At 37.7% G+C, this 26,716-nt stretch overlaps 2 protein-coding genes and 1 long non-coding RNA gene across 4 annotated transcripts; all 3 read left to right on the forward strand.

The window, feature by feature from the left end:
* The first annotated feature begins 1,254 nt into the window (after positions 1–1,254).
* Positions 1,255–2,687, forward strand: LOC131017564 (F-box/kelch-repeat protein At3g23880-like). 2 transcript variants are annotated; one of them, XM_057946365.1, is made up of 2 exons: positions 1,255–1,423; positions 1,513–2,687. In XM_057946365.1, the coding sequence occupies exon 2, from the start codon at positions 1,513–1,515 to the stop codon at positions 2,674–2,676; it is 1,164 nt and encodes a 387-aa protein (XP_057802348.1). In that variant the 5' UTR covers positions 1,255–1,423; the 3' UTR covers positions 2,677–2,687. The 2 variants fall into 2 exon arrangements, with proteins under 2 accessions (XP_057802348.1, XP_057802349.1); XM_057946366.1 differs by lacking the exon at positions 1,255–1,423 and having other exon boundaries at positions 1,580–1,712; positions 1,864–2,687.
* An 8,588-nt stretch (positions 2,688–11,275) lies between these two features.
* On the forward strand, positions 11,276–16,258 carry LOC131017654 (uncharacterized). Its single transcript, XR_009099750.1, has 5 exons — positions 11,276–11,454; positions 12,607–12,684; positions 13,031–13,085; positions 15,441–15,509; positions 15,919–16,258. It is a non-coding gene; the product is annotated as an uncharacterized LOC131017654 (long non-coding RNA).
* Positions 16,259–17,499: 1,241 nt separating this feature from the next.
* Positions 17,500–18,051, forward strand: LOC131018334 (F-box/kelch-repeat protein At3g23880-like). Its single transcript, XM_057947060.1, has one exon. It carries the CDS (start codon positions 17,500–17,502, stop codon positions 18,049–18,051), a length of 552 nt encoding a protein of 183 aa, XP_057803043.1.
* The last annotated feature ends 8,665 nt before the right edge of the window (positions 18,052–26,716 follow it).

Here is a 26,716-nt window from a genome sequence, read left to right on the forward strand (position 1 = left end):
GAGCCTATTCGTTTGGCGGCAGTGAGGACCGATGGGAGACAGAGGTTTACGCGCTCTGTGCTTGTTGACTCTGAATTGGAGAATGGGGATTCAGGTAATCTGAGGGATACGGTGATCTTGGAGGCAGATGGATTGGTGAGTGAAGAATTGGCGCTGTTGGGTAGTACCAAGACCATCACCCTGTGGTTTAACCTTTTGAATTAGAAACCAGCACCGTGTGGTTTGGAGGTGTGCTTCACAATGTTTGATTTTGAGGATTAAAAGTTTGAATTTAAAATCAGTAACGTCTGGTTCAGAGATTTGATGTATAATGTTTGATTTTGAGTTTAGAATTTTGAATTAGAAACCATCAACATCTGGTTTGGAGGTTTTAAATTTTGAATCATTTAAAATCACAACAATTTGATGGTATTTTGCAACAGTTTGGAGGTTTAGAGGAATTGATGTATTTTGATGGTAGATTGAGTTGTTGTACAACAATTTTTTGATTGAGCTGTATAATTATTTTTTTAATGTTCTTAAATTCACAACCAAATTTATGAATTCACAACAGCTTAATGTTTTTGAATTCACGACCACATCTATTAAGTCACAACTTAATATTCTTGAATTCACAACCAGATCTATTAATTAAAACCTAAAACTCGAATTCAGAATCAAAATAAATTCTATTTTTAGTTGTGAATTCAAACTTTAAAAACTCAAATTCACAACTACTTGAATTCACAATCAAAATAAATTCTAGTTGTGAATTAAATTCAGGTTGTGAATTCGACTGATTGTGAATTCACAACCAACATAAATTTGGTTGTGAATTAAATTTTGGTTGTGAATTTGTTTGTTGTGAATTCACAACCAAAAAAATTCTAGTTGTGAATTAAATTTTGATTGTGAATTCGACTGGTTGTGAATTAAATTTTGGCTGTGAATTCGACTAGTTGTGAATTCACAAACAAAAAATTCTGGTTGTGAATTTGACTAGTTGTGAATTCTCAATTCACAACCAGTGTGAATTCACAACCAAAAAATTTTGGTTGTGAATTCACACTGGTTGTGAATTGCGGGATTTTTTAAAGGGGTGATGTAAAGTGGACATTTTTTTAATTTTTAATGTGGAAGGGTATTTTGGTAACAGTGGCCATTTTTTAATATTTTTATCTTAGTGGACAATTTTTAATTTTACAATATGAAAGTGACCATTTTAAAAATCCACTCTATATAGTATCAATAATGTTATGGGGCGAAAGAGTCGTGGGAACTTCACCGCAGTTTATGAATTTTAGGGTTTATTTTGGTTCCATGCCTTTGAATCTCATGCGTAACCCTTTCTTTAAGAGAGAGACTTAACCGCACTGCCGCTTCTCCATAGTGACGCCGTCGAATGCCACCACACCCATACCATCATCTTCCTTGATTTTCTAAGGTAACCACCAGCTAATAGTTTATTTGCTATTCTTCTATTCTTCGTTATTTTGATTTCATTATTGTCATGGAATTGAAACTTTAACATAGATGAAGAATGAGAAGAAAGTTCAACAATTTCTTTCAAGAAGTGCTAGAATAGGCAGAAGAAGAAGAAGAATAAGAAGAAGACGAAGAAGAGGAAGAAGAGGACGAAGAAGAAGAAGAAATCAGCAATCTCTCCATCTTCCAGAAGAAATCATCGAAGAAATACTGTCAATATTGCCGGTGAAATCACTGTTGAGATTTAGGTGCGTTTCGAAAACATGGCGGTCTTTAATAGGCAGCAAACGCTTCATCAAAGCCCATCACCAAAATTCAATAAAAAATCCATCTTTCCCCCATCAAAGGCTCATTACAGTGACGACTAAGTGTGATAGGCTTGAGGAATGTTCTCTGCAGTCGTTGCTGAGTGAAGCACCTATCAGTCGATATTCACTTGATGATGCGATGGCGATATTGCTGCCATATCAAAATTTGGGATGCTGTAATGGGCTGTTCTGCGTTCTCAAGAACTCAAGAAAACGTGCAGAAATTTTTCAAGAAATTTACTTGTGGAACCCATCGACTCGGACCTCCAAGAAACTGCCAGTAATTTCCAGTCCCGGCTATGTTCGTAATTACGGATTCGGTTGGGTTGAATCGAGTGATGAGTACAAGGTGTTTGTGCTTTTGTTTCATTATGATTATTACCGGGGGATTGGTAACTGGGTTGGTAAAGTTTATAGTTCAAAGACAAAATCATGGAAAACAATTGAGCTATCCGGTTATTTACGTGTAAGTTGGGGAAGAGGGGTGTTTGCAGGTGGGAAGCTTTACTGGAAGAATTACGGAGATAAAGAAGGTATTACTTTCTGGGACTTGAAGAGTGAGGTGTTTGGAGGGATTGAGCTTCCCTTTGATCGAGAGGGGTATGGCATTGTGGGTGTGCTTGGTGGTTTGCTTTGTGTGCTATGTTTTAATGATGAAATTAGAGGCTATCGAGTTTGGGTTATGAAGGAGTCTTGGGAGAAAGTGGTTACACTTTCTCATCTTCTTGAGCTTCTTCAACCACCATTGGTGAAAGGTCTAAATGGAGACATTTTGGTAAATTGTGGATCCACTGTGGTGGTCTACGATTGCCGGGATAATGTGTTCTGCAACCTTGAGTATCGTTCCTTTTCTTTGTCATGTCATGTCTGTGTTGAAAGTTTAGTCTCGCCAAAGGATTTATGAAACAACGTCTTAGAACATGATAGTGAGTGGTTTCGTAGCTTTTTTGATGATATGTGTTTTATATATATACTAGTATTTTATCCGTGCGTATGCACGAGTACGAAATTCACAAATACATGAAATACAATTATAAACATAAGAAAAAATATCATATTAAATAAAGCAAAATATATATAACAAACAACAAAATATCTTATACAAATCAATTCTATAGAGTTCCATATAAACAATATTATTAAGAATAAAAAAATTTCAAGTTTCAAATATTAATAAGGGGTAATTGCCTGTAAATCCATAACATTTACTCGGAATTGGTTTTTGCTCCCATTTTCGAAGGTGTGGCCCCTAAATACATAACCTTTTATTTTGTCTCGTTTTTCTCCTGTCATCGGTTTTTTCTTACGCCGGCGCCGGAAATTACACCGTGGCAGCCGGAATTGACAAGGTGGCAGCCGGAAACTGACACATGGACATATTATTAACATGTGGAATAAAATTTTTAAAAAATAAAATAAAATAAATAAATAAAAACAAAATCCCCCCCCCCACCCCATCGTCTTCTTCCCCCTTTCTCCTTCCCCCCACCCGCCGCTTCCACCACACGCCGACGAAGACGTGCCCGGCCGAGGACGCCACCCCTTTCGTCCATTCACCTCTCTCGCGAGCTCCGTTGACGAACGATATTTTTTAGTAGCATAGCAGGCGAAAGGGTAGTTCATAGGCGAAAGATACTTCACTGTCAATTTGTGAAAATCAGTAGAGAGGGAGGCGGCTGCTCCCCACCGGAACTCCAGCGGCGGCGGAAGACGTTACCTGAGAATGAGGGGTGTGTGAGACGAGGGTGGAGACCGGATTTGGGGATTTAGGGCTTCGGATTTAAGGGTTTAGATATGGGGAAGATTCAAGGTCTGGAAGGAAATGGCGGAAGGGGAATTGGGTGAAGCTCTCTTCCTCGGAAATGGGGCGAAAATGGCGGATTTGATGGTGGGAAGGGCTGACGGAATTTGGTGGTGGTGGTGGGAAGGGCTGACGAAACTTGGTGAGGTTGACGCCTAGGTTCGCCGCCGCCGCCGCGCGTTCCACCACGTTGCCGCTGAGCCGAGGTGAGGAGGAGGGTGGCGGGCGCCGTCGCAGGCGGCAGAGGGGCTGGCAGAGGGTGGGGGGAGGGGAGGAAGGGGAAGAAGATGATGGAGTTGGGAGAATTTTGTTTTTTTTTTTTTTTAAATTTTATTCCACATGTTAATAATATGTCCATGTGTCAATTTCCGGCTGCCACCTTCTCAATTCCGGCTGCCACGGTGTAATTTCCGGCGCCGGCGTAAGAAAAAACCGGTGACAGGAGAAAAACGAGACAAAATAAAAGGTTATGTATTTAGGGGCCACACCTTCGAAAATGGGAGCAAAAACCAATTCCGAGTAAACGTTATGGATTTACAGGCAATTACCCCTATTAATAATTAGTAACCATTAATATACGAACATAAAATGAATCCAACCTATGAAATAATCAATGTGCAAGTTAAAATCAATCCAACCTATGAAATAATAAATAATCAGTAACCCATAGAATAAAAAGAATGTTTATTACGTAAAAAGTTAAACGTAAGACATATCCAATTACACGATTATATTTGTGCGAAATAATCCATCAAACTTATGGTCCCTACACGATATAACATGCTACCTTGAGAGAAATCAGGTTCATTTAATTACACAAAAGTATGGAATAATTTTTTTCCTAAAAGCATAATATTTGTGCAAGCTAAAAAAATGACATTCTAAAATAAAAATCATAAATTTATATCTTATATATAACGATGACAACGTCAAATACACAAATTATATAAAACTCTATGATCGTGAAATACACAAATTTAAGTGTATTATTTCAAAAGGTAGGTAAATTACAAAAATATAAAGTTTTGTAAATTAATATCAATATTTTAAATATAACAATATACACTGATTTAACTTTAAATAAATATGCTAATAATTTAATCATATAACTGACCAATGAGGTCTTGCTCTAGTGGCAAAGTTGAGACACTCAAATATTTTTTTTTTGTTAGAGGTCTTGGGTTCAATTCCGTCTGACGGTGATGTTTTCCCACTTTATGTGGTGATGTATTGTTATTGTATTACTATTGTTTGGTGCTGAGGTCCCACATGCAGGGCGTTCTCGCCTACGTGCAGTGTTTTTTTCCCCACTGTTGAGTGGTGTTGAGGTCCCGCCTACGTGCAGGTTGCATAATTGATTGTATTCATATACTTCTAGTAACTTAAAAAAATCATATAACTAAATATGTTTACCATCTAAAATGTAAATTTTAAATATCAAATATATTTTATTATCTATTTTATATTTTTCGTTTAGTATTTTACATAAATAGTGAAAATATTATTTCACAATTTGATACATTAAATGATTGTGATTAATCCTCAATTTAAATAAATAAGTTATATACAAATATATATTATTTTACAATTGCCATTAACATTGACGAATATTTATTTGTAAATATTATATTTAAGTTTATATACAACAGTTTCCAAAATATTGAAAATATTATATATAAATAATAATATAAGAATAACTTATACCACATCGTCTCCATATATAAGAATTTTCAGACCTAACGATGAGTAATCCATTTTTTTATATATAATATTTATAATTTATATTTACTTTTATAATAATATAAAACATAAATATAAATATTGAAAATCAATAAACAATACCGATACTTTAAAAATCAATATACAATACTATTACTTTACACAATATAAATATTAAACATAAATATAAATATATAAAACATAAATAAATATTAAAAATCAATACAATAGTGGATCCGCGGATCTGGATCCGTAGACCCACAGATGTAACGGATATGGATCTGGATCATAAATTTTCAAACCCGTTAGAATTGGGGCGAATCTGGATCTATGAAAATAAAACGAATCTGGATCTGGTATTAAAAGAAGCACATGAAATTATATTTTTCAATGCACATGATTTCCACATCGAATTTTACTAAGAGGGTGTATTCGTTCAGGATTTTAATAGATTTCTGCAGACTTTTAAAATGTGGGTGTATTCGTTCAAGACTTTTAAAAGTCTATGAAAATCTAGAGGTATTCGCTCAAGACTTTTAAAATTCTATAAAAATCCAGAGGTATTCGTTTAAGACTTTTAAAAATCTATGAAGATCTAGAGATATTTAAAAATCTATGGATTTTAAAATTGGACTGATTTTCATTGATTTCATTAAAAAAATACACATGAACAAATCCGACCTCGAATCACGAGATTTCTGAAATCTTCAAATTCAACGCCGGCTGGGTTCCAGCGACCGCGGCTCGAGGAAGCTAGCGATCGCTGGCACCCAACGGTCGCTGGGCTTGGTATTACAATTCTAGCTTTGCACACGGTTTTGTGTGTAATACCCCGTTTTTCTCGAGCTAAGTTTAGAATAATTTTGAACTTAGGTTTAAGATGATTCACGCCGGATTGAGAAAAAGAATTTATTTTAATTCCAACAAAAATGATTTACAAAAGCAATTGTAAATTTAGTTATTAAATTTTTATGCATTGCATATTTATTTAATTAAGCATTCAAGCCTTTATGTGTGTTGAGATTTAATTTCTCAATTTGGGCCTTATGTTTTAATTACATTGAGTAATAAAAATGAAAGCCCAACCCATCTTCACATCAAGCCCAACCCATCTTCACCAAGATATTTTTCCACCACAACCACCTCACTATTTCTCCCTCTTCAAATATCTATCTCCTTCGCTGCTTCACGAAAATCATCTCCTCTCTCATTCACTCACTTCATCTCTCTCGTTTCCTCCCGGACTGAGCTTCAAACGCCGAGCTTCAAGAACAGCAGCCCAGGGATTCAAACAGCTGACCATCGAAATTGATCAAACTCTCAAGGTTTCACCTTTAACTCCCTTGCTTCTTCACTTCACTTTTCAATTTAGAAACCCAAATTCATGTTCATGTTTTTGTGTGTTTATATGTATTTTTGCTGCATAATTTTTGAAAGAATAGATGAAGGTAGAGTCTTGTTTTCATGCTTGCATACTTTGGGTGTCTGTGTTAAGAGAAGGAAGAAAGGTAGAATTTTTGTGGAGTTTTGGGTGGTTCAGTCGAGTTTTGGATGAGAGTTGAGGGTAGCGGCCGTGGCTCGCTGCGGTCGCCGGAAACAGAGGGAGGTGACGGCGCTTCGCCGTTGCCAAGGAGGTGATCGGCGTGAACTGACTTGCTGGGCAGAGAAAGAAAGAGTCGTGAGCTGTACTAAATTTGGGAGAGCAGAGCAAGGAGATGAGTGCAGAGCAGAGCAGATGAGAGAGAGTGCAGAGCTGACCGGCAGAGCTGAAGTGCAGAGCTGACCGGAAGAGCTGAAGTGCAGAGCTGACCGGCAGAGCTGAAGTGCAGAGCTAACTGGCAGAGCTGAAGTGCAGAGCTAACCGGCAGAGCTGAAGTGCAGAGCTGACTAGCAGAGCTAGATTGCAGAGCAGAGCTAGAATGCATTGCAGAGCTAGATCGCAGAGCAGAGCAGAACGGAGTAGAGCACTTGTGCATTTTAAGTATGAAATGAGTCATGCATTGCATCATGATTTAATTGGTTTATATAATTCCAATTACAAAAGAAAGATGAGTAGGAATATTGTTGGTGTTCTTAACTCAAGAGATTTGTTTTCAATTATTTATTCTTTAAATTTTGAAAACCCGGCTAAGTGAATCATAGAATGTTAAGCACTTTACCGTGACTTGAGTTTAGATTAAGAGACTTATTAATAATAGATTTCTTGTAGGCTTTGAACGTCAGGAGGATTAGCACTGCTATTCCGATTCAGATAATAAGATTAAACGACAGGCTTTGCCTAAACAGGTGGGCTTACTTTCCAAATGTATAAAGTATGATTGAGTTATTAAGCTCTAAATATTTCAATGAAATGCAAATTATTTATTCAATGAAATGCAAACTGTTTATCCAATAAAATGTTTATGTGCACTCTGCTCTGTTTAAGGCTCGCCACAACGAATCAATTGAGGTTCTCTTATGGCCTAACACGTTATTTGAGAATTGTGTACACTCGTTAGTTGACTCGGTGGGTTGATCTCCATCGGGCACTAACTAAGAGGCGTTATAAGGGTGCTTGCTGGATGTGTTCCGAAGCATGTAATGTAAGGGCCTGCCTGGGTAGCATCCCGAGGTCAATTCAACTTGTCTGAGTTACGTCCTCAGGGTAAGTGCAATGGGAGAAATGAATCCGTCGGTGGCTAAAAGGTCCGGGATCACAGCGAGTAACAGAAAGGGAGTGTGACATGTGCGCACAAATGAAAATTATTTCATTAGAAGTTCTTTTAATTTAAAACCTTGTAAGTTATGTCAAGTATGATTGGATAAACTGTCTTTACGAAATGAATGAAATGTTTCAGAAAATGCATGCCCACTGAGTACTTTAGTACTTAGCCCAAAAATACTTTCAAATGTTTTTCAGGTTGGCTGGCCGGTGCTGACGGGACGGAGCTGAGGCTAGGATTCAATATTCTATTAAGACTTCCGTTGCAACGCTAGCTTTCAACTGTCTTTTGTTTTATCAACTTAAAACCTTCATGTTCAATATTAAATGAAATCCCTGATCGAGTTTAGACTCTTAACTCCTAGATTTATGCTAATGAATGTCGGTTGTCAGAAGCATGAAACTAAACTTGTGATCTAAAGGGGACTAGCCCGACTTGTCATCTTATTCGGGTTTTAACAAGGTTGTTCCTTGTTTATTTCTATGAATTAATTGCACCTCGATTATATTTATTCATTCAAGAATTGGGGTGTGACATTGTGCTTTGTGTTTTTATGATATTGATATTCTTTTTATATGTTTTTATTATGTAAAGGGCCCTCTTTTCTCATTTTGCCTAGGGCCCCTGAAATGTCAGGAACGAGGGTTGAGTGAGAATCATCAAGTGCATCTGAAACCAGTCCTACTTTTAGTGGAAAAGTTAAATCAATCGATCTTGTTTGGTGCTTTTGTTGATTTTGGCGCTTTTAGTGATGAGCTTGTTCATGTTTCTCAGTTGAGTGATAGCTATGTGAAGGATGTTGCTAACATAGTTTCTGTTGGGCAAGTACTAATAACTTTCTCCGTAGCCTCTAATAAATTGAAGTAAACTCTTATTTACTAGTATGAACAAAACTCTTGTTTAATTCTTACAAAAAGTCATTTGTTATTAATATTTTAATTCTTATGAAAAAAATTATTTACTATGACAAAAGTCTGATTTGCTATCAGAAAAGGTTTTATTTTATTTCATATACCAATAAGATTAAGTAATATTGCGCTCTTGCTCTATGACAAGTCTTATTTGATATGAACAAAAAATTTATTTAGTATGCACAAAAGTCATACTCTCTCCGTCCACAATTTAATGACCTATTGCTTTTAAAAATCTGTGATCTATTATGCTTTTTGTACCCTTTTACTCTTCTTCTTTTCCTATATTTACTACCATTTGCCACTAATTGACTCACCTTAAAACATCTTTATCATTTTTATATTCTATATTTACTACACTTTATCACTAGTGGACACACTCACAACATCTTTATCACTTTAGTCAACTATCTTTATCATTTTAGTCAACTACTCTTATATTTCATCCACATCACATTTTTACAGTTTTCTTAGTCTCCGTGCCCACACCCAAATAGGGCATTAAATCATGGACGAATGGAGTATTTATTATTAATATTTCACTTTTTGGTCCGTTCACAAAAAATTAATTTGCTACAATTTCCTTTTTGATCTGTTCACAAAAAAACCTTCAATATGACGATTTTTTTTTTTAAATATCTGAGGGCGTTCAATACGACAATTGAATAGATCTAAAGTGTTGGTATTTCTTCAATTTCTGAAGGGAACACCTTCAACGACTGCATCAATACGAGATCAAACTGCTCGAGGCGCTGCAAGCAGGTTCCTTTCTTCGGTGCTACCTTTTTTCTTTCCTTTGCGTGCCACGGAAAGCTTTCTTTCTTCTTCCACTCTGAGTTATATGATTGGTAAAGGATCAATGGCCTCTAGCCAAAAGGGCGGAGGCTTCAATCCCCCTTTGTCATTTATGTGGACAAAACAAAAAATTGCTAGACGCATGAATAATCGGTAGTAATGACTCAAAATAAATGAGGAAGCAGAAAAACAACGACTCCCCCTTAATGTATGCAACTTCCCCTCGATCAAAGCAACGAGCAGCGGAACATAATGTCATCATAAGAACATACCAAAGTTCGGGAGTTCATAAAAAACAATAGCACCAAGCAACAACGAGCTAAGCTAAAGAGAATTAACCAACGACTAGCAAAAGCAAAAGATCTAAGCGATCGAAAAGATCTAACTATCAACGCACTTCTCTCCCTTGTCAAAATAAATGCTGAAGGTGTTCAAGTGCAGCTCGACGCTTAATGCGACTAGCCATGGTGGCTGTAACAAACTCCAACTGGCGCTCCAATTCATTCGCCATACACGAAGATTAAACATTGATGAGCGATCAACATCTAATGGCTTAGTGTGACCAAGTATTTGGTGCCAGGTCTTGCTTAGGTTGGTTTGCACTTTGAGACATATATTCTAAGGAGTAATAACATAGCAATTATCATTCAAACGCTTTGCTGTAATGAATTCTTTTTCTCCATCTTTCAGAAAGCATTAATTATTGTCGAATCGCACATCCATCTCGTTGTCACAGAGTTGACTGATACTGATGAGATTTGCCTTGAGACCATCAACAAGCATAACGTTTTCAAGTTTGAGATAGATACTTATATTACCCTAATCTACTGTTTGCTTCAAAAATCAAAGCCTTTTATTTAACAATCTTAATAAGAGAGAAGTGGGAAGAGGAATAGTACTGTAGAAAGAATAGTGATGTGCTGGCATTTTTGTAATTTTCTGTTATTTGGAGGCTGATTTTTGAAACTATTGATTTATCTCACCTCTTTCTCCTCATAGCCGATGAGAGATCAGCTTTCTTTTTCTCCCTTTCTACTTACTATGGTTTCTCTCTTTTGAAATTCTACTCCAAGAAATCAAATCTTCTTCAAATGATCGGTGCAAAGTCAGATCAAAATCAACCCACTTGAGAAAGCCATTACAGCAACAAAACCAAAGGTGAGCTTATCTTCGTAAACCTGCTTTTATGATTACTTTTTTTATTAACCCTAGAACTATATAGTGATCACGAAAGATTGAAACGAGTATAATTTTAAGAAGTCAAAGAGAAATCAAATTATAATGAATGATTTTAAGAAATCAAAGAGAAATCAAAGAGAAATCATGTCTTTACTAGAGTTTGAGTGAGCTGCGGCTAGGTTTCTGGTGTTGATGGTGCTGATCGGAGGTGGCTTTCTTAGCTTCTGGTTATCGGAGAAGGATGGTAGACGATGGGGAACGGCGAGTCTTGGCTGAGTTAGAGCGAGTTGGGGCTGGGTTAGAAGAGGAATAGTACTGTAGAAAGAATAGTGATGTGTTGGCATTTTTGTAATTTTCTGTTATTTGGAGGCTGATTTTTGAAACTATTGATTTATCTCACCTCTTTCTCCTCATAGCCCATGAGAGATCAGCTTTCTTTTTCTCCCTTTCTACTTACTATGGTTTCTCTCTTTTGAAATTCTACTCCAAGAAATCAAATCTTCTTCAAATGATCGGTGCAAAGTCAGATCAAAATCAACCCACTTGAGAAAGCCATTACAGCAACAAAACCAAAGGTGAGCTTATCTTCGTAAACCTGCTTTTATGATTACTTTTTTTATTAACCCTAGAACTATATAGTGATCACGAAAGATTGAAACGAGTATAATTTTAAGAAGTCAAAGAGAAATCAAATTATAATGAATGATTTTAAGAAATCAAAGAGAAATCAAAGAGAAATCATGTCTTTACTAGAGTTTGAGTGAGCTGCGGCTAGGTTTCTGGTGTTGATGGTGCTGATCGGAGGTGGCTTTCTTAGCTTCTGGTTATCGGAGAAGGATGGTAGACGATGGGGAACGACGAGTCTTGGCTGAGTTAGAGCGAGTTGGGGCTGGGTTAATTGGTTTGTTGTCTGCAATTGACTGTTGATTTACGGGTCAAGGCGAGGATTGTGGGTCGATGATTTGGAACAACGGTGAGGTGTAGTCGGACGGCTGATTTTCAGATTATTCGCGAGAAATTAGGAGAAAAGGAAGAAGAAGAGGGAAGAATAGCGGTTAGGATTTACTTACTGTTGCAAACATGAAGTGCAGAGAGAGATGATCGAAAGTATGAGTGGAGGAGATAAAAAAATGGAGAGAGCTAAGGAACAGGGCAGTATATTGTGAGGGATTTTGACTCTCTATTTTTAATTGATAATAATGGAATATAATTGATCTGGATCATGATATAGTGCATGAAATATAGTTGGGCTTGATGATTAGGATTGGGCATTAATCATTTATCTCTTGTCGCCTTGAGCTACATAAATTTGGTTATATAAACCTAACTATAAATATATAGCCAAAAATTATCATGCAAAATGTTCAAACAAACCACATCTCAAATCAAAATCCTACCTTTTCAATCACAATGAGAGCCATCACCCATTTTATATGGTAGTATTATATATATTTTGGGGATAGTTTAGTTTAGTTTAGTTTTCTTAATTATCTGATGTGGGTCAGTTACTTGCTATGCTCTCTTCTTTATGTTTTGAGCATATACAAATCTTCTTTAATATAATATTACATCTTGTATATATAGATTATTCAATCACAGCTTCTTATTAATTTGTTCTAAAATCCAATATGAGATTACATCAAATGCTCAAATTAATTTATGAATATAACTGGGGAATACTTAGCTACCTATTGGGTTTGACCTATTAATTTTAAATTGTTTATTAGACACGTGCTCGTTCAGTGACATCCACTTCTTCAAAAGTTGCATATTCTTCCACGTGAGTAGTGAGCACTACCTTGCATGTGAGTTGGGGTTCATATTATTAAGTAGCATTTTTTGATACATTTGGTTGGGCACGGGATTTAATAAAATTAGTGATGATTTTGATGTAGTGGAGAAATGGTCCCACCACTTTATGGGATGTGTGGTTGAGATTGAATTTGGGGTGGGTTTTATTGTAAATAAAGAGTGTTTGTAAGGATAAAAGATTAAAGTGGGTGGTGGGACCATTTCCATAAAAGGAAAGTGGTATACTCTTTGCGGACGCCCAATATAGTAAAAGTGGTCTACTTTTGGCGGACGGAGGGAGTAGTATTTTTTTGATAAATACTTGACATCATTTTCTTTGTCGTGTAATGATGTTTATAGGTTGATAAAAACTGACCTTGCGCTAGCGTTTCGCGTTCTTTCTATTTGATCTGAGGTAAGCTAATAATAAGAATCTAAGAAGTAGTCGTCGTCTGACCATTTTGATTTTAATGTAGTATTTTTGTCATGTGTGCCGTATTTTAACAAATTATTTAGTTTGTTAGTTTAGATAAAATTTTAATATTTGAACAATAACTTTACCAAGTAATTCTCTATAATAACAAAATTCAATTATATCATGAGCATGTCTACCATTAGGCTATTTTTCTCTTGTGCTCATCATTTATGCGAGACATTTTGCCTTCTTATGTAATCAAAAAGCTATTCCGCCTCTCCAAATTTCAAGGTGCATTAATTTTTGTGTTGCTTTTTATTTGTGTTGTAATATTTTGTCTTCACGATTTTGCACTCTTCCATTGTTGTTAGATGTGCATGGTCGTTTAGTTATAGTTCTCATTTATAGGTTTAAGGGACGGGATTTATTACTCTAGGATTAGGCCCATATTGGTTTTATGCCTTTTTGGATTTTTAAGGTTTCAGTACTTTGTGTTACTAGAAGAATATTATCTTTGGTTTCTGATTAGTTTCAATTGATGCTCTTTCGATTTGCTTGCTTGTGCTCCCACCGAGGTTCTTAGTCTATTGCAACGGTGGGAGTCAATATCTTAATTTGTTCTTATAATATTATTTTTTGTGTTTTATTTTGTTACATGTTTTATTATTTGATCGAGACATCGAGTGACTTCTCGTGTTGAGTTCGGTCTCAGTTATCAGATCTTTTGTTAAGGATAAAAGAGGGTGTATACTTTCAACTAAAGGTTACTTACTCTCGAGTTTTCTTTATATATTTTTTTACGCATTCTTGCTGTTAATTTATTTTTTCTGTGTCTTTGTTTTAGACCTGAACGGTGGCAAGAGGCTTAAACTTAGTTTGTCACCTCTATTGCGTTGCCAATTATTTTTAGGTCGTGTTCACTCGGTCTTCTTACTCAGTCGAGGCATTTGATAGGTTCAAATTTATTTATGTTGGTCAAGTTAAGTTTAAATTTGCACAATTTAATTTAACATAGAAGTTTTGTGGATGCTAATGTGAGTTCTTGATACAATTTACCTCTGAGATTTGGTAATCTTTTAACATTATGTGGGTTTGTTATTCTTTTAATTTATTTATTTATTGTGGTTGGTAATTTTCATATAAGACTCCGAAGAAATCAAAGAGGTGTGATATTGTGGGTGAGATTGGTTTAAGTATTCCAATCCTACAACAAACAAGTTATGATTTCACTTGTTTTCTTCATTTTAGATCTCTTTAAAACTTGTAAGAATTTATTGCGTATATGCTCAAATAATGTTTTTTTGTCTCTTAACAATCATTTTGTTTTCATTTGCTAGGCGGTGCTTCTGAAAATGGCCAAGTATTGTTTGAGTTCTTGGCAAAATCTTTTACTTTTTTATGTTGATTGTGAGTAAATTGTCTAGTATTTTTCACTAGATCAGATTTGTTACTCTAGGATTAGGACTTGGGTAATTGCCTCTAGCCTTTAGGTTTTTTAAGGATTTGTTACTTTGTGTTATACAAAGATTGTTATTTTTGATTTCTGGTTTTCGACGGTTGCCCTCACGGTTCGCTTGTCTTTGCTCACATCGAATTTATTTGCTGTAACACTTTCATTGGTTTATTGCACCTTCCGTGATTCACTACCCTACTTTGTTCAAGATAGTATTTTTGTGCTTATTTTCTTTTCATATTTTGTTATATCACTGACTAAATTACTGAATTCTCAATCGTGACTTTGGTCACGGTTTTTAGATATCTTGTTGTGGCAAAAAGAAGATGAGTGCTTTCAAAGAAGGTTACTGATGAGCTTTCTTTGTTTTTTCTTTTTTTTGGGGCTCATTTGTATCGGTTGCACACTTACCTTTAGTTTATTGGTTCTATGTCTTTGCTTTAGAGTATGGTGCATGGTAATTTTAATTCTTCTATAATGCATTTTGTGAGTTGTGTTATCGCACCTGCCATGTATTTCTCAATTCTTTGTTGGTTATATTTGTTTTGGTGTGAATTTAATATTAAATCTCTATTCAAATATCGTACACAGCCATGTGACAACTTCAAAACATTTACTTTTTAGTTTACCTCATCCATCTGTTATGGCTATGCCAAATATTTTCGGCCGTGAGTGTTCACCTGCTCTGACTACTCGGCCGAGAATCATGAGATGTGTATAATTATATTTGTTGTGTGTATAGATTTGCACAATTCAATTTATCATTATGTGAGATTGTTTAGTAAGTGGTGTTGCTATCAATATTTTTATTAACTGTGGTTTGTAATTTTCAAATAAGACAGTGATAAAAAGAAAGATATGTGTTGTTGTTGTTGACACTCATGGGTGTTCTAATCTCATAGGTGGGCTGCATGATCTAGGTTGCCGTTACATGAATGTGCTAGCACTTGTTGCGAAATATGGACTTCGAGGTATTTTTCTCGCAATTACTTGTAATCCAAAGTGAGTGGAAATTCAAAGTTGATCATTTCCTATTGAAAACAGTCATAATAGAGTTTATTAGCATGCAAGAGTTTTCTGAGCAAAAATTGAGTACTTGGAAAAGGAAATTGTAAAAGACATCCACATGTTCATCCATATGTGGTCAAATTTCAGAAAAAAGGACATCCACATGTTCATTACAATGGTTTCTGAGCAAAATAAAGGTGTATAAGGTGAATATTCTACATAAAACAACGATGTTAATAGTTGAATGACATCATCAATGATATAGGATAGTATGCAAATACATTATTGTTTGTCATTATTACTATTATTATTATTATTATTATTATTATTATTATTATTATTATTATTATTATTATTACTTTTACTTTTCAGACAAAATAGTCCCACAAACACCAACACTCAAGCCAAGGGGTGGTGTAACAATCAAGCGAAGAATATTGGACTCATAAAGTGAAAAATTCGATGAAACTTTGAGGTAACTTTTGTATGTACTTGTACAATTCTATCTATGACTTTTGGTCTATTACACCATGTCGATGATATTTTATTAACATTTTGAGGTTGTCTTTTGTGTGTATATGCCTCAATGTAGCTTCCGATTGAATGCACTTTGTATATATGATGCATAATGTCTTAAAAATATTTAAGTAGTTTGTATATAAAATGTACTTGTGGATTGCTGCAATTTTTATGAGTTAGTGACTTATAGAAATTCTCTTACGAGTCATAGTATAATATGGCTGCACTTGGAAATGATTGGACTAGCATCATTATTAATCCTATATTTCACGGAGCAATTATAGAAACACCGCGTCCTACGCGGTGTGAAATTTCTAGTAAATTAATAATGGTCCATTATTTACTATCCATATCTTTTAGATTCTGTACGTATCACACTTGAATATTGATGCACGTAACAATATTACGAATATTGAGAGTGTATCCATCATAAATTTCCATATACTATTTGAGATTTAATATGTACTAGTCTTTTGTTAAATTTATTATTATTTTAAAACGTAAAGTGTAGTATCAATAGTGTTATGGGGCGAAAGAGTCGTGGGAACTTCACCGCAGTTTATCAATTTTAGGGTTTATTTTGGTTCCATGCCTTTGAATCTCATGCGTAACCCTTTCTTTAAGAGAGAGACTTAACCGCACTGCCGCTTCTCCATAGTGACGCCGTTGAATGCCACCACACCCATACCATCATCTTCCTTGATTTGCTAAGGTAACCACCAGCTAATAGTTGATTTGGTAACCAGGGGGCTTAGCCCACTGGCCACCGGGTCCTCACTTAAGTGAAGTGACCCGGGTTCGATCCCTCTTGGGAGCGAATTGGAGATTGGAGATATAAGGTGGATTTGGTGAATGGAGAGATAAGGTGGTTCTTGGAGTGGATGGGGAACTAATTACTAACATCTAACATGACTTTGCCCGATCAAAAAAAAAAAAAAAAAAAAAAATAGTTGATTTGGTATTCTTCTTCGTTATTTTGATTTCATTATTGTCATGGAAACTTTAACATAGATGAAGAATGAGAAGAAAGTTCAACAATTTCTTTCAAGAAGTGCTAGAATAGGCAGAAGAAGAAGAAGAAGAAGAAGAAGAAGAAGAAGAAGAGGACAAAGAAGAAGAAGCCAGCAATCTCTCCATCTTCCAGAAGAAATCATCGAAGAAATCCTGTCAAGATTGCCGGTGAAATCACTCTTGAGATTCAGGTGCGTTTCAAAACCATGGCGGTCTTTAATAGGCAGCAAACGCTTCATCAAAGCCCATCACCAAAATTCAATAAAAAATCCATCTTTCCCCCATCAAAGGGTCATTACAGTGACGACTAGGTGTGATAGGCTTGAGGAATGTTCTCTGCAGTCGAATGATAGGCTTGAGGAATGTTCTCTGCAGTCGTTGCTGAGTGAACCACCTATCAGTCGATATTCACTTGATGATGCGATGGCGACATTGCCGCCATATAAAATTTTGGGATGCTGTAATGGGCTGTTCTGCGTTCTCAAGAAATCAAGAAAACGTGCAGAAATTCTTAAAGAAATTTACTTGTGGAACCCATCGACTCGGACCTCCAAGAAACTGCCAGTAATTTCTAGTCCCGGCCATGTTCGTAATTACGGATTCGGTTGGGTTGAATCGAGTGATGAGTACAAGGTGTTTGTGAGTGTTAGTTATTACCTGCAGGAGGAGATCAAATGGGTTGGTAAAGTTTATAGTTCAAGGAAAAAATCATGGAAAACAATTGAGCACTCTGTGGATTTAGTTTCATGTGGTGTACCGGGGATATTTGGAGGCAGGAAGATTTACTGGCAGAATTACGGAGATAAAGAGAAAGATATTATTTTCTTGGACTTGAAGAGTGAGGTGTTTGGAAGGATTGAGCTTCCCTTTGATCAAGAGAAGTATGGCAAGGTGGGTGTGCTTGGTGGTTTCCTTTGTGTGCTATGTTTTAATTATGAAAGAGGCTATCAAGTTTGGGTTATGAAGGAGTCTTGAGAGAAAGTGGTGACTCTTTCTCATCATATTGAGCTTCTTCAACCACCACCATTGGTGAAAGGTATAAATGGAGAGATTTTGGTAAATTGTGGATCCGCTTTGTTGGTTTACGATTGTCGGGATAATGTGTTCCGCAAGCTCAGGTCTTATTTCTGTTGTGAGGGTACTGGGTTCAGCAGTTACAAGAATCATGTCCGTTTCATTTCATATCATCTCTATGTTGAAAGTTTAGTCTCGCCCGAAGATTTATGAAACGTCTTAGAACATGATTGTGAGTGGTTTCATACCTTTTTTGATGATATGCGTTTTATTTCTTAAGAATTGAAGCTTTATATATATTTTTGAGATCTTCTAGATCTTCGTATTTATGTATAATGTTAAACACAAATAATCCAAACATGAGGAAATTAAATTTCCTTATCAGCCATAGTTGTGGAAAGTCATGATATACTATCACGTGAGAATACATAAACCACATGAGGTTATAGCTAGAAGTCACATTATCAACTTGAAATATAATTTTCAATTTGATCATGTTGTCGCTGTTTTAAAGTTTAGAAACTAAAAGTTTATGGATTTCAATGTATCGTATATACTTATTTTACAAAGGAGTGAAATCTATAACTTAGAAGATCTTCTCCGCAATTTATATTTTTTTCTTTTAGTAGACCAATTACAGTTTTTGATAGGTTATAATATAATACAATTTGAACAGGAGTGGTATTATGTGTTAAATATCATTTTACTAACATTTATGGATACCTTCCACTATATATAAAATTAATGATATGATGTAGCTACCTTTTCTCTCCGTTGATTACGAAAAACATAGTAGGCAGAACAATATCCTTTTTTCTTATAATTTTATCTTTCTTGTGTAAGTATATAAAGAACCTTAGACTCTTGTATTTTATAATATATATGTAGTGAGATTTGTGTTGAGGTAAATCCACCTCAATGTGAAATGCCCCACGTTTTTTTGACAAAGGAACCCACAACTTTTGACATTTGAGGAAAGTTGTTGAATTGGCAGCAAGAAAAAATAGCTGCAGCCCACCATGTATCCTCGACAATGCAGCGAAGTCTTCTTCAACAATTGCTGCAGCAAAGCAGCAAAGTTCAACAAACAACAGCTCAACTTTCCTATAAATAGAGCTATGTATTCGGCAAATGAAGGAGTGCAGAGTGAAGAGAAAAGTGAGGCAACAAGAGAGAGTTTGGTGAGTGCATTTGAGAGAAAGAAAATTGTGAGGAAAAATCATAGGATTTTTCATCTCTCTTAAAATAGTAGCTCAGTCCTCTTGTGTTTTCCAAGTTATTAAACTTGAGATTTGTGTTTCCCCTATTTTGTGTAGGGAGAATTTTGTAAGCCTACTATATACATAGTGGAAGATTTCTAGACTACGGTCTCGTGGTTTTTCCCAATTTGGGTTTTCCACGTAAAAATTCTTGTCTCATATTTTCTTATATTTTGCACCAAATATTTTTCTTGGTTTGGATCCCATTTTGTAATCCAGCAAGAGGGAAAAGAATTATCCTGGTTCCGCTGTGCAAGTGTCATTTATTTTGACACTCGTGAATATTTATTCACCACTTTTCCCAACAAGTGGTATCAGAGCCACTTTGGTTCTGAGGCGGATTAAAAATGGAGGAATCATCGTCGCTTGGTGGTATGTTCAAATTGAACGGATCAAATTACTCAATTTGGAAGCCAAGCATGTTGGATCTTCTCTATTGTAAGGATCTCTATTTGCCCTTACATGGAGATGATGCCAAACCAAAGGATATGAGTGATGATGAATGGGTCATCATGCACAGAAAAACAGTTGGTTACGTCCGGCGCTTCATTGAACACAGTATTTTTCATCATTTTGCTAATGAGGAAAAAGCTGACGTTCTTTGGAAGAAAATGGAAGCTATGTTTGAAAGGAAAAATGCTTTAAACAAAGCTTCCATCATCAGAAAAATCGTTCGCTTGCGATATGCGGAGGGTGCCAACATGACGGAGCACCTCAATGCATACCAGGGTCTTATCAACCAATCCACCAACATGAAGATTTCTCTTGATGATGAAGTCGTAGCTTTATTGCTACTCAGTTCGTTGCCGGACAGTTGGGACACTCTTGTAGTGTCAATCAGCAACTCGGCTCCAGGTGGAGCACTGACCTTGCAGATGGTCAAAGATTGTCTTCTTAATGAAGAATCCAGAAGAAAAGATCAAGAACGTTCTTCTGAGACAAAGGCGATGATTGCTGAAAACGGAGATCGAGGGAGAAGTAAAAGTAAAGGCTCTCAATACTCGAGAGATAAATCCAGGGGGAAGTCTAAACCCAGAAAAGACTTCAAATGCCATTATTGCGGTGGTCCAAACCACTATGAGAGAGACTGCAGAAAGAAGAAAAGAGATCAAGCGCGTGGAAATAATGAAAAAGCTGAGAATGACACAACAGCAGTTGCAACTGATGGCGATGTTGTCGTAGTTTGCGATGATGCTTTTGTGAGTTCGTCATGCCAACAAACAGACTGGATCGTTGATTCGGGTGCATCATATCACATTTCACCACATCGTGATATGTTTGCATCCTACACCGGTGGCAGCTTTGGCAAAGTCAGAATGGCCAATCATGGTGTGACAGAAGTTGCTGGTATAGGAGACATTGTCCTGCTTACTGACACTGGATGTAAGCTTATCTTAAAAGATGTCCGACATGTTCCTGATATCAGACTCAATATTATTTCCACTGGCAAGCTCGACGATGATGGCTACATCAACCATTTCGGCGGAGGAAAGTGGAAGCTAATCAAAGGCTCTCTAATTGCAGCAAAGGGTAGAAAGCAAAATTCTCTCTACATGATGCATGCAACGTTGTCCAATGGAGAGGTGAATGCAGTCGTCAAAAATTCCTCCATTGAGATATGGCATAAGAGGCTTGGGCATCTGAGCCAGAAAGGTCTGGAGATCTTGGCTAGAAGAAGCCTCATCCCTGAGGTTAAAGGAATGCACTTGGAAACCTGTGTTGATTGTTTGGCCGGAAAACAACACAGAGTTGCATTCAAGAGCTTCTCTCCCTCAAGAAGAGCTCAACCTCTTGATTTGGTGCACACAGATTTGTGCTACATGAAAGACAGAACTCTTGGTGGCGCACTATATTTCGTCACTTTCATTGACGATTTTTCGAGGAAAGTCTGGTGTTTTGCTTTGAAAACCAAAGACCAAACGTTGGAGGTCTTTAAGAATTTTCAAGCAAAAGTCGAGAGACAAACGGGAAGGAAACTGAAGTGTGTTCGTGCAGAAAACGGCGGTGAGTACTAAGGCCCGTTTGAGCAACACTGCAGGAACCATGGTATCAAGCTTGAGAAAAGCGTCCCAAAGACCCCTCAACACAATGGCGTGGCAGAAAGGATGAACAGAACAATTTGTGAGAGAATCAAATGCATGCTGTCGCACTCCAAACTGCCAAAATCCTTTTGGGGTGAAGCTATGAGGACCGCAGTTGACTTGATCAACCTTTCTCCATCAACTCCTCTGGGTGGTGACATTCCAGATAGAGTTTGGTCCGGGAAAGACGTGTCTTACAAACACTTGAGAGTGTTTGGCTGCAGGGCTTTTGTTCACATTCCAAAAGATGAGAGATCCAAGCTTGATGATAAAACCAAACCATGTATCTTCTTGGGATACGCTCATGAAGAGTTTGGTTATAGATTATGGGACCCAGTTAACAGGAAAGTCATCAGAAGCAGGGATGTTGTATTCCTTGAAGATCAAGTTCCTGATGATGCGAAGGAAAAGCCTGAATCTAATTCAGAAGTTCCTGTCAACTTAGATCCAGTTCCTTCACCGACACTCCAGAATTACGGGGGAGATACCCAATCGGAGCATGGTGATCCGGTTGATGATGAAGCAGGTGACGATCAGACTCCACCTGTACAAGATGATGTCCCTCCAGTCAGAAGGTCTACCAGAGAAAGACAACCTTCTACCAGATATAGCCCACATGAGTATGTAATGCTCACTGATGGAGGAGAGCCACAGAGTTTTGTAGAAGCCATGGCGCATGACCAAAAGGAGAAGTGGTTAGAAGCCATGAAGGAGGAGATGAACTCCTTAGTTGAAAATCACACCTATGACTTAGTGAAGTTGCCAGCCGGCAAGAGATCGCTGAAAAATAAGTGGGTCTACAGATTAAAGGCTGAGGAGAATAGCTCACAACCAAGGTACAAGGCGAGACTGGTTGTGAAGGGTTTCAGTCAGAAAAAGGGTGTTGATTTTGAAGAGATTTTCTCACCAGTGGTGAAGATGTCTTCAATCAGAGTGGTGCTCGCGATTGCTGCCAGTTTGGACCTGGAGATCGAGCAACTTGATGTGAAGACTGCATTTCTGCATGGAGATTTAGACAAAGAAATCTACATGGACCAGCCTGAAGGTTTCAAAGTCAAAGGAAAAGAGAACCTTGTATGCAGGTTGAAGAAGAGCTTGTACGGCCTGAAACAAGCTCCCAGACTATGGTACATGAAGTTTGAGTCCTTCATGTCAACCCATGGCTACAACAAGACCACCTCAGATCACTGTGTTTTCTTCAAGAAGTTCGCAGGAGGTGATTTTATCATATTGTCTGTCTACGTTGACGACATGTTAATTGTAGGCCATGATGCCAGCAAAATTGATAACCTGAAGAAAGAGCTGAGCAAGTCTTTTGCGATGAAAGACTTAGGCGCGGCTAAGCAGATCCTTGGAATGAAGATCTTCAGGGACAGGAAGAGCAAGAAGCTCTGGTTATCTCAAGAACAATATATTGAGAAAGTTCTTGAAAGATTTAGAATGAGCAAGTCGAAGCCAGTCGCCACTCCACTTGCGGGTCACATGAAGCTAAGCTCAGCACAATGCCCGACAAGTGAGACAGAAAAGGAAGAACTGCAAAAGATTCCATATGCTTCTGCGGTGGGGAGTCTAATGTATGCTATGATATGCACTAGACCTGACGTCGCTCACGCAGTTGGTGTGGTAAGTCGATTTCTCTCAAACCCAGGAAAAGAGCATTGGACAGCAGTGAAATGGATATTTCGGTATCTGAGAGGTACTTCTAAACTTTGTCTGAAGTTTGGTGATAACCATATTCTACTTGAAGGATATGTGGATGCAGACATGGCTGGTGACATAGATTCCAGGAAATCCACATCGGGATACCTGATGAGACTTGCAGGGGGAGCTATCTCGTGGCAATCGAAACTTCAAAAATGCGTGGCATTATCCACAACGGAAGCTGAGTACATTGCTGTGACGGAAGCTTGCAAAGAGGTGTTGTGGTTGAAGAAGTTTCTACAAGAGTTGGGCTTGAAGCAAGAGAAGTATGTGCTTTACTGCGATAGTCAAAGCGCAATTCACTTGAGTAAGAATTCGAGTTTTCACTCGAGATCGAAACATATTGATGTGAGATATCACTGGATTCGAGATGCACTTGAAAGGAAACTAATGCAGCTCGAGAAGATCCACACCGATGAGAATGGTGCAGATATGTTTACCAAGTCCTTACCCCGAGATAAGTTTGAGATCTGCAAATGTGAAGCAGGTCTAGTTGAATCTCCACATGAGGTGGAGGGGGAGAATTGTTGAGGTAAATCCACCTTAATGTGAAATGCCCCACGTTTTTTTGACAAAGGAACCCACAACTTTTGACATTTGAGGAAAGTTGTTGAATTGGCAGCAAGAAAAAATAGCTGCAGCCCACCATGTATCCTCGACAATGCAGCGAAGTCTTCTTCAACAATTGCTGCAGCAAAGCAGCAAAGTTCAACAAACAACAGCTCAACTTTCCTATAAATAGAGCTATGTATTCGGCAAATGAAGGAGTGCAGAGTGAAGAGAAAAGTGAGGCAACAAGAGAGAGTTTGGTGAGTGCATTTGAGAGAAAGAAAATTGTGAGGAAAAATCATAGGATTTTTCATCTCTCTTAAAATAGTAGCTCAGTCCTCTTGTGTTTTCCAAGTTATTAAACTTGAGATTTGTGTTTCCCCTATTTTGTGTAGGGAGAATTTTGTAAGCCTACTATATACATAGTGGAAGATTTCTAGACTACGGTCTCGTGGTTTTTCCCAATTTGGGTTTTCCACGTAAAAATTCTTGTCTCATATTTTCTTATATTTTGCACCAAATATTTTTCTTGGTTTGGATCCCATTTTGTAATCCAGCAAGAGGGAAAAGAATTATCCTGGTTCCGCTGTGCAAGTGTCATTTATTTTGACACTCGTGAATATTTATTCACCACTTTTCCCAACAATTTGTGCATGAAAACGAAAGAATTTTGAATTGTAATATAAACTGACTGTTGGATATTTTGTCTTCTTTTGAACTCTAGCCTTTTTTCTTTTAATTCCTAATTTAGTGTTTTTCTCTTCTTATGTTTGTACTGCGTGAAAACTTTTTTGCCTCCCCAAATTCGACGGGGCGTTTAGTTTTTTTTTTCTTTTCTTTTTACTGTTTCATTATGTTGTGATATCTCATCTTCATAGTGAAAGAGGCATTCAAGTTTGAGTTTGGGTTATGAATGAAAGAGGCATTCAAGTCTCACATAAGTGTTTGGCCGAGCTCTATTCGTTGGTCAAGTTTTCTTGGCTGCAAACGCTTCATCAAAAGCCAGCATCAAAATTCAATTAAAAAACCCAACAAAGGGTCTTTTCTGTTGGAAATTGTCTTCTTGTGAACTCTAGTGTTTTTTCTTGGATTCGGTTGAATCGAGTGATGATTACAAACGGGTTGGAAAAGTTTATAGTTCAAAGACAATAGAGCACTGCGCGGATTTAGTTTTATGTTGGAAAAAGGGGGTGTTTGCACGTGCAAAGCTTTACTGGAAGAAGAAGAAGGGAGACAACAAAGATCTTATTTTCTTGGACTTGAAGAGTGAGGTGTTAGGAAGGATTGAGCTTCCCTTTGATGTGTGCTTTTACACATTGGTGTATGTGCTTGGTGGTTGCCTTTGCGTGTGTTGAGAAGCAGAAGTCAGCAAAAGCAACTTCACAATAACTCTAAAGCTAGTCAAAAGATAACCAAAGGATCCCTTAATCATAGGGATCCTTATGACTTTGTAGAAGTAGCATTAAATGTCATCTCCCTTCTAAACACTATAAAAGGGATGATTGTATCAGCAGAAAATAATAAGAAAGAAACATACAATCTTCTTCTATCCTTCTATGCCATCGGTTCAATCCTAAAATGATAATCCTATGTTTTAACATGGTATCAGAGCAGGATTAACCATGGAACTCAGTTATTTTCATCATTATTCCTATACCTCTCTACAAACCTTTGCCTAGAATCAAGGCTGCACAGCCACACTTATTCCCTGAAAAAAAACAGAATACCCACAATATGTCAGAAGGTGAGAGTGAAACTACAACAACAACTCCAAATGAGTTAACGTTACAGATTGCAAATCTGGTACAAAACTCAAACAACGTCTCGCTGGGATTCAAGCTGGACGGCAACAACTATGCCGTATGGGCCCGTCTTATGAAGGTGGCCATAGGGAGCAGAGGCAAATCCAGTCACATAACTGGCCAACCACCACCACCAAAAACAACGGATTCAGACTACTACAAATGGGAGGAAGCAGATTTGTCAGTGTTTTCATGGCTGCTACAGAACATGGAGGGGAAGTTAGTACTCAATTTCGCCCAACACCAAACTGCTAAAGCCGTATGGGAAAGCTTGGCCGTTACATATGGAAGTGGAACTACTGATCCACTCCAGATTTATGATCTGGAAGTAAGAGCAAACAAAGTAAATCAAGGGCAACTAACATTGGAGGATTATTGGAACAACTTACAGGCGATTTGGCTCAATATCGACAGAAGAGAGCCCAATCCCATCGGTTGTTGCGAAGAAGGAATCACAAAGTACCAGAAATTGATTGAAAACCGGCGCATATTCCAATTCCTATCGGGATTAGATGCGCGATACGATAACGTCCGACGAGATATCCTCAAGGAATCTCCCTCTCCCTCAGCTGAGTCGGCATTTTCAAAAGTGAGACGGGAGGCCGCCCGGCTACTGATTTTGCAACCGGCAACCAACCACGCCGACTTGGAGATCGCATCACAGGGAGGAATCGGCACGGGTCTAGCTGCTGCTCGACCCCTGTTCTCACGGTCAGAAGGACCGCCACCAATCAACACCGCTCGACCACCCCAACAAAATCGCTCCGGCGCCCCGTCGCAGCGCAAGAAGGAGGACAAATCGAAACTATATTGCAGCCATTGTGGAATGCAGAGACACACAAAAGATATGTGTTTCCAAATCGTGGGACAAAAACCGAGGAACAGCGAAGGGGAAGGTAGTAGTGACCATGGACAGCCACGAAATCGCCGGCTCGGCGGTGGCGGTGGGCGGCAGCCATCATCCGATGGGCGAGAAAAGGGGAGCAGCGGCTGTGAGGGAGGCGGCCGGCTCGGCGGTGGCGGTGGGCGGCAGCCATCATCCGATGGGCGAGAAAAGGGGAGCAGCGACTGTGAGGGAGGCGGCGCAAATGGGATTTTTGGGGGAAGAAGAAGGTGATTCAGGTATAGGGTTTGGTGGATATCCACTAAACCCTTCAATTTTTCGAAAATTACACAATAAACCCCATTTTATTCCCTTTCAGTCCACAAGTTCGAATAAATCACAAAATGCACC

This window comes from Salvia miltiorrhiza, chromosome 3 (genome assembly GCF_028751815.1).
Source record: "Salvia miltiorrhiza cultivar Shanhuang (shh) chromosome 3, IMPLAD_Smil_shh, whole genome shotgun sequence".
Taxonomy (NCBI): Eukaryota; Viridiplantae; Streptophyta; class Magnoliopsida; order Lamiales; family Lamiaceae; genus Salvia; species Salvia miltiorrhiza.

Bases quoted from the DNA above. Each gene is read 5' to 3' on its own strand.
- LOC131018334 (XM_057947060.1), top strand. From the start codon at position 17,500: ATGGCGACATTGCCGCCATATAAAATTTTGGGATGCTGTAATGGGCTG.
- LOC131017564 (XM_057946365.1), top strand. From the start codon at position 1,513: ATGAAGAATGAGAAGAAAGTTCAACAATTTCTTTCAAGAAGTGCTAGA.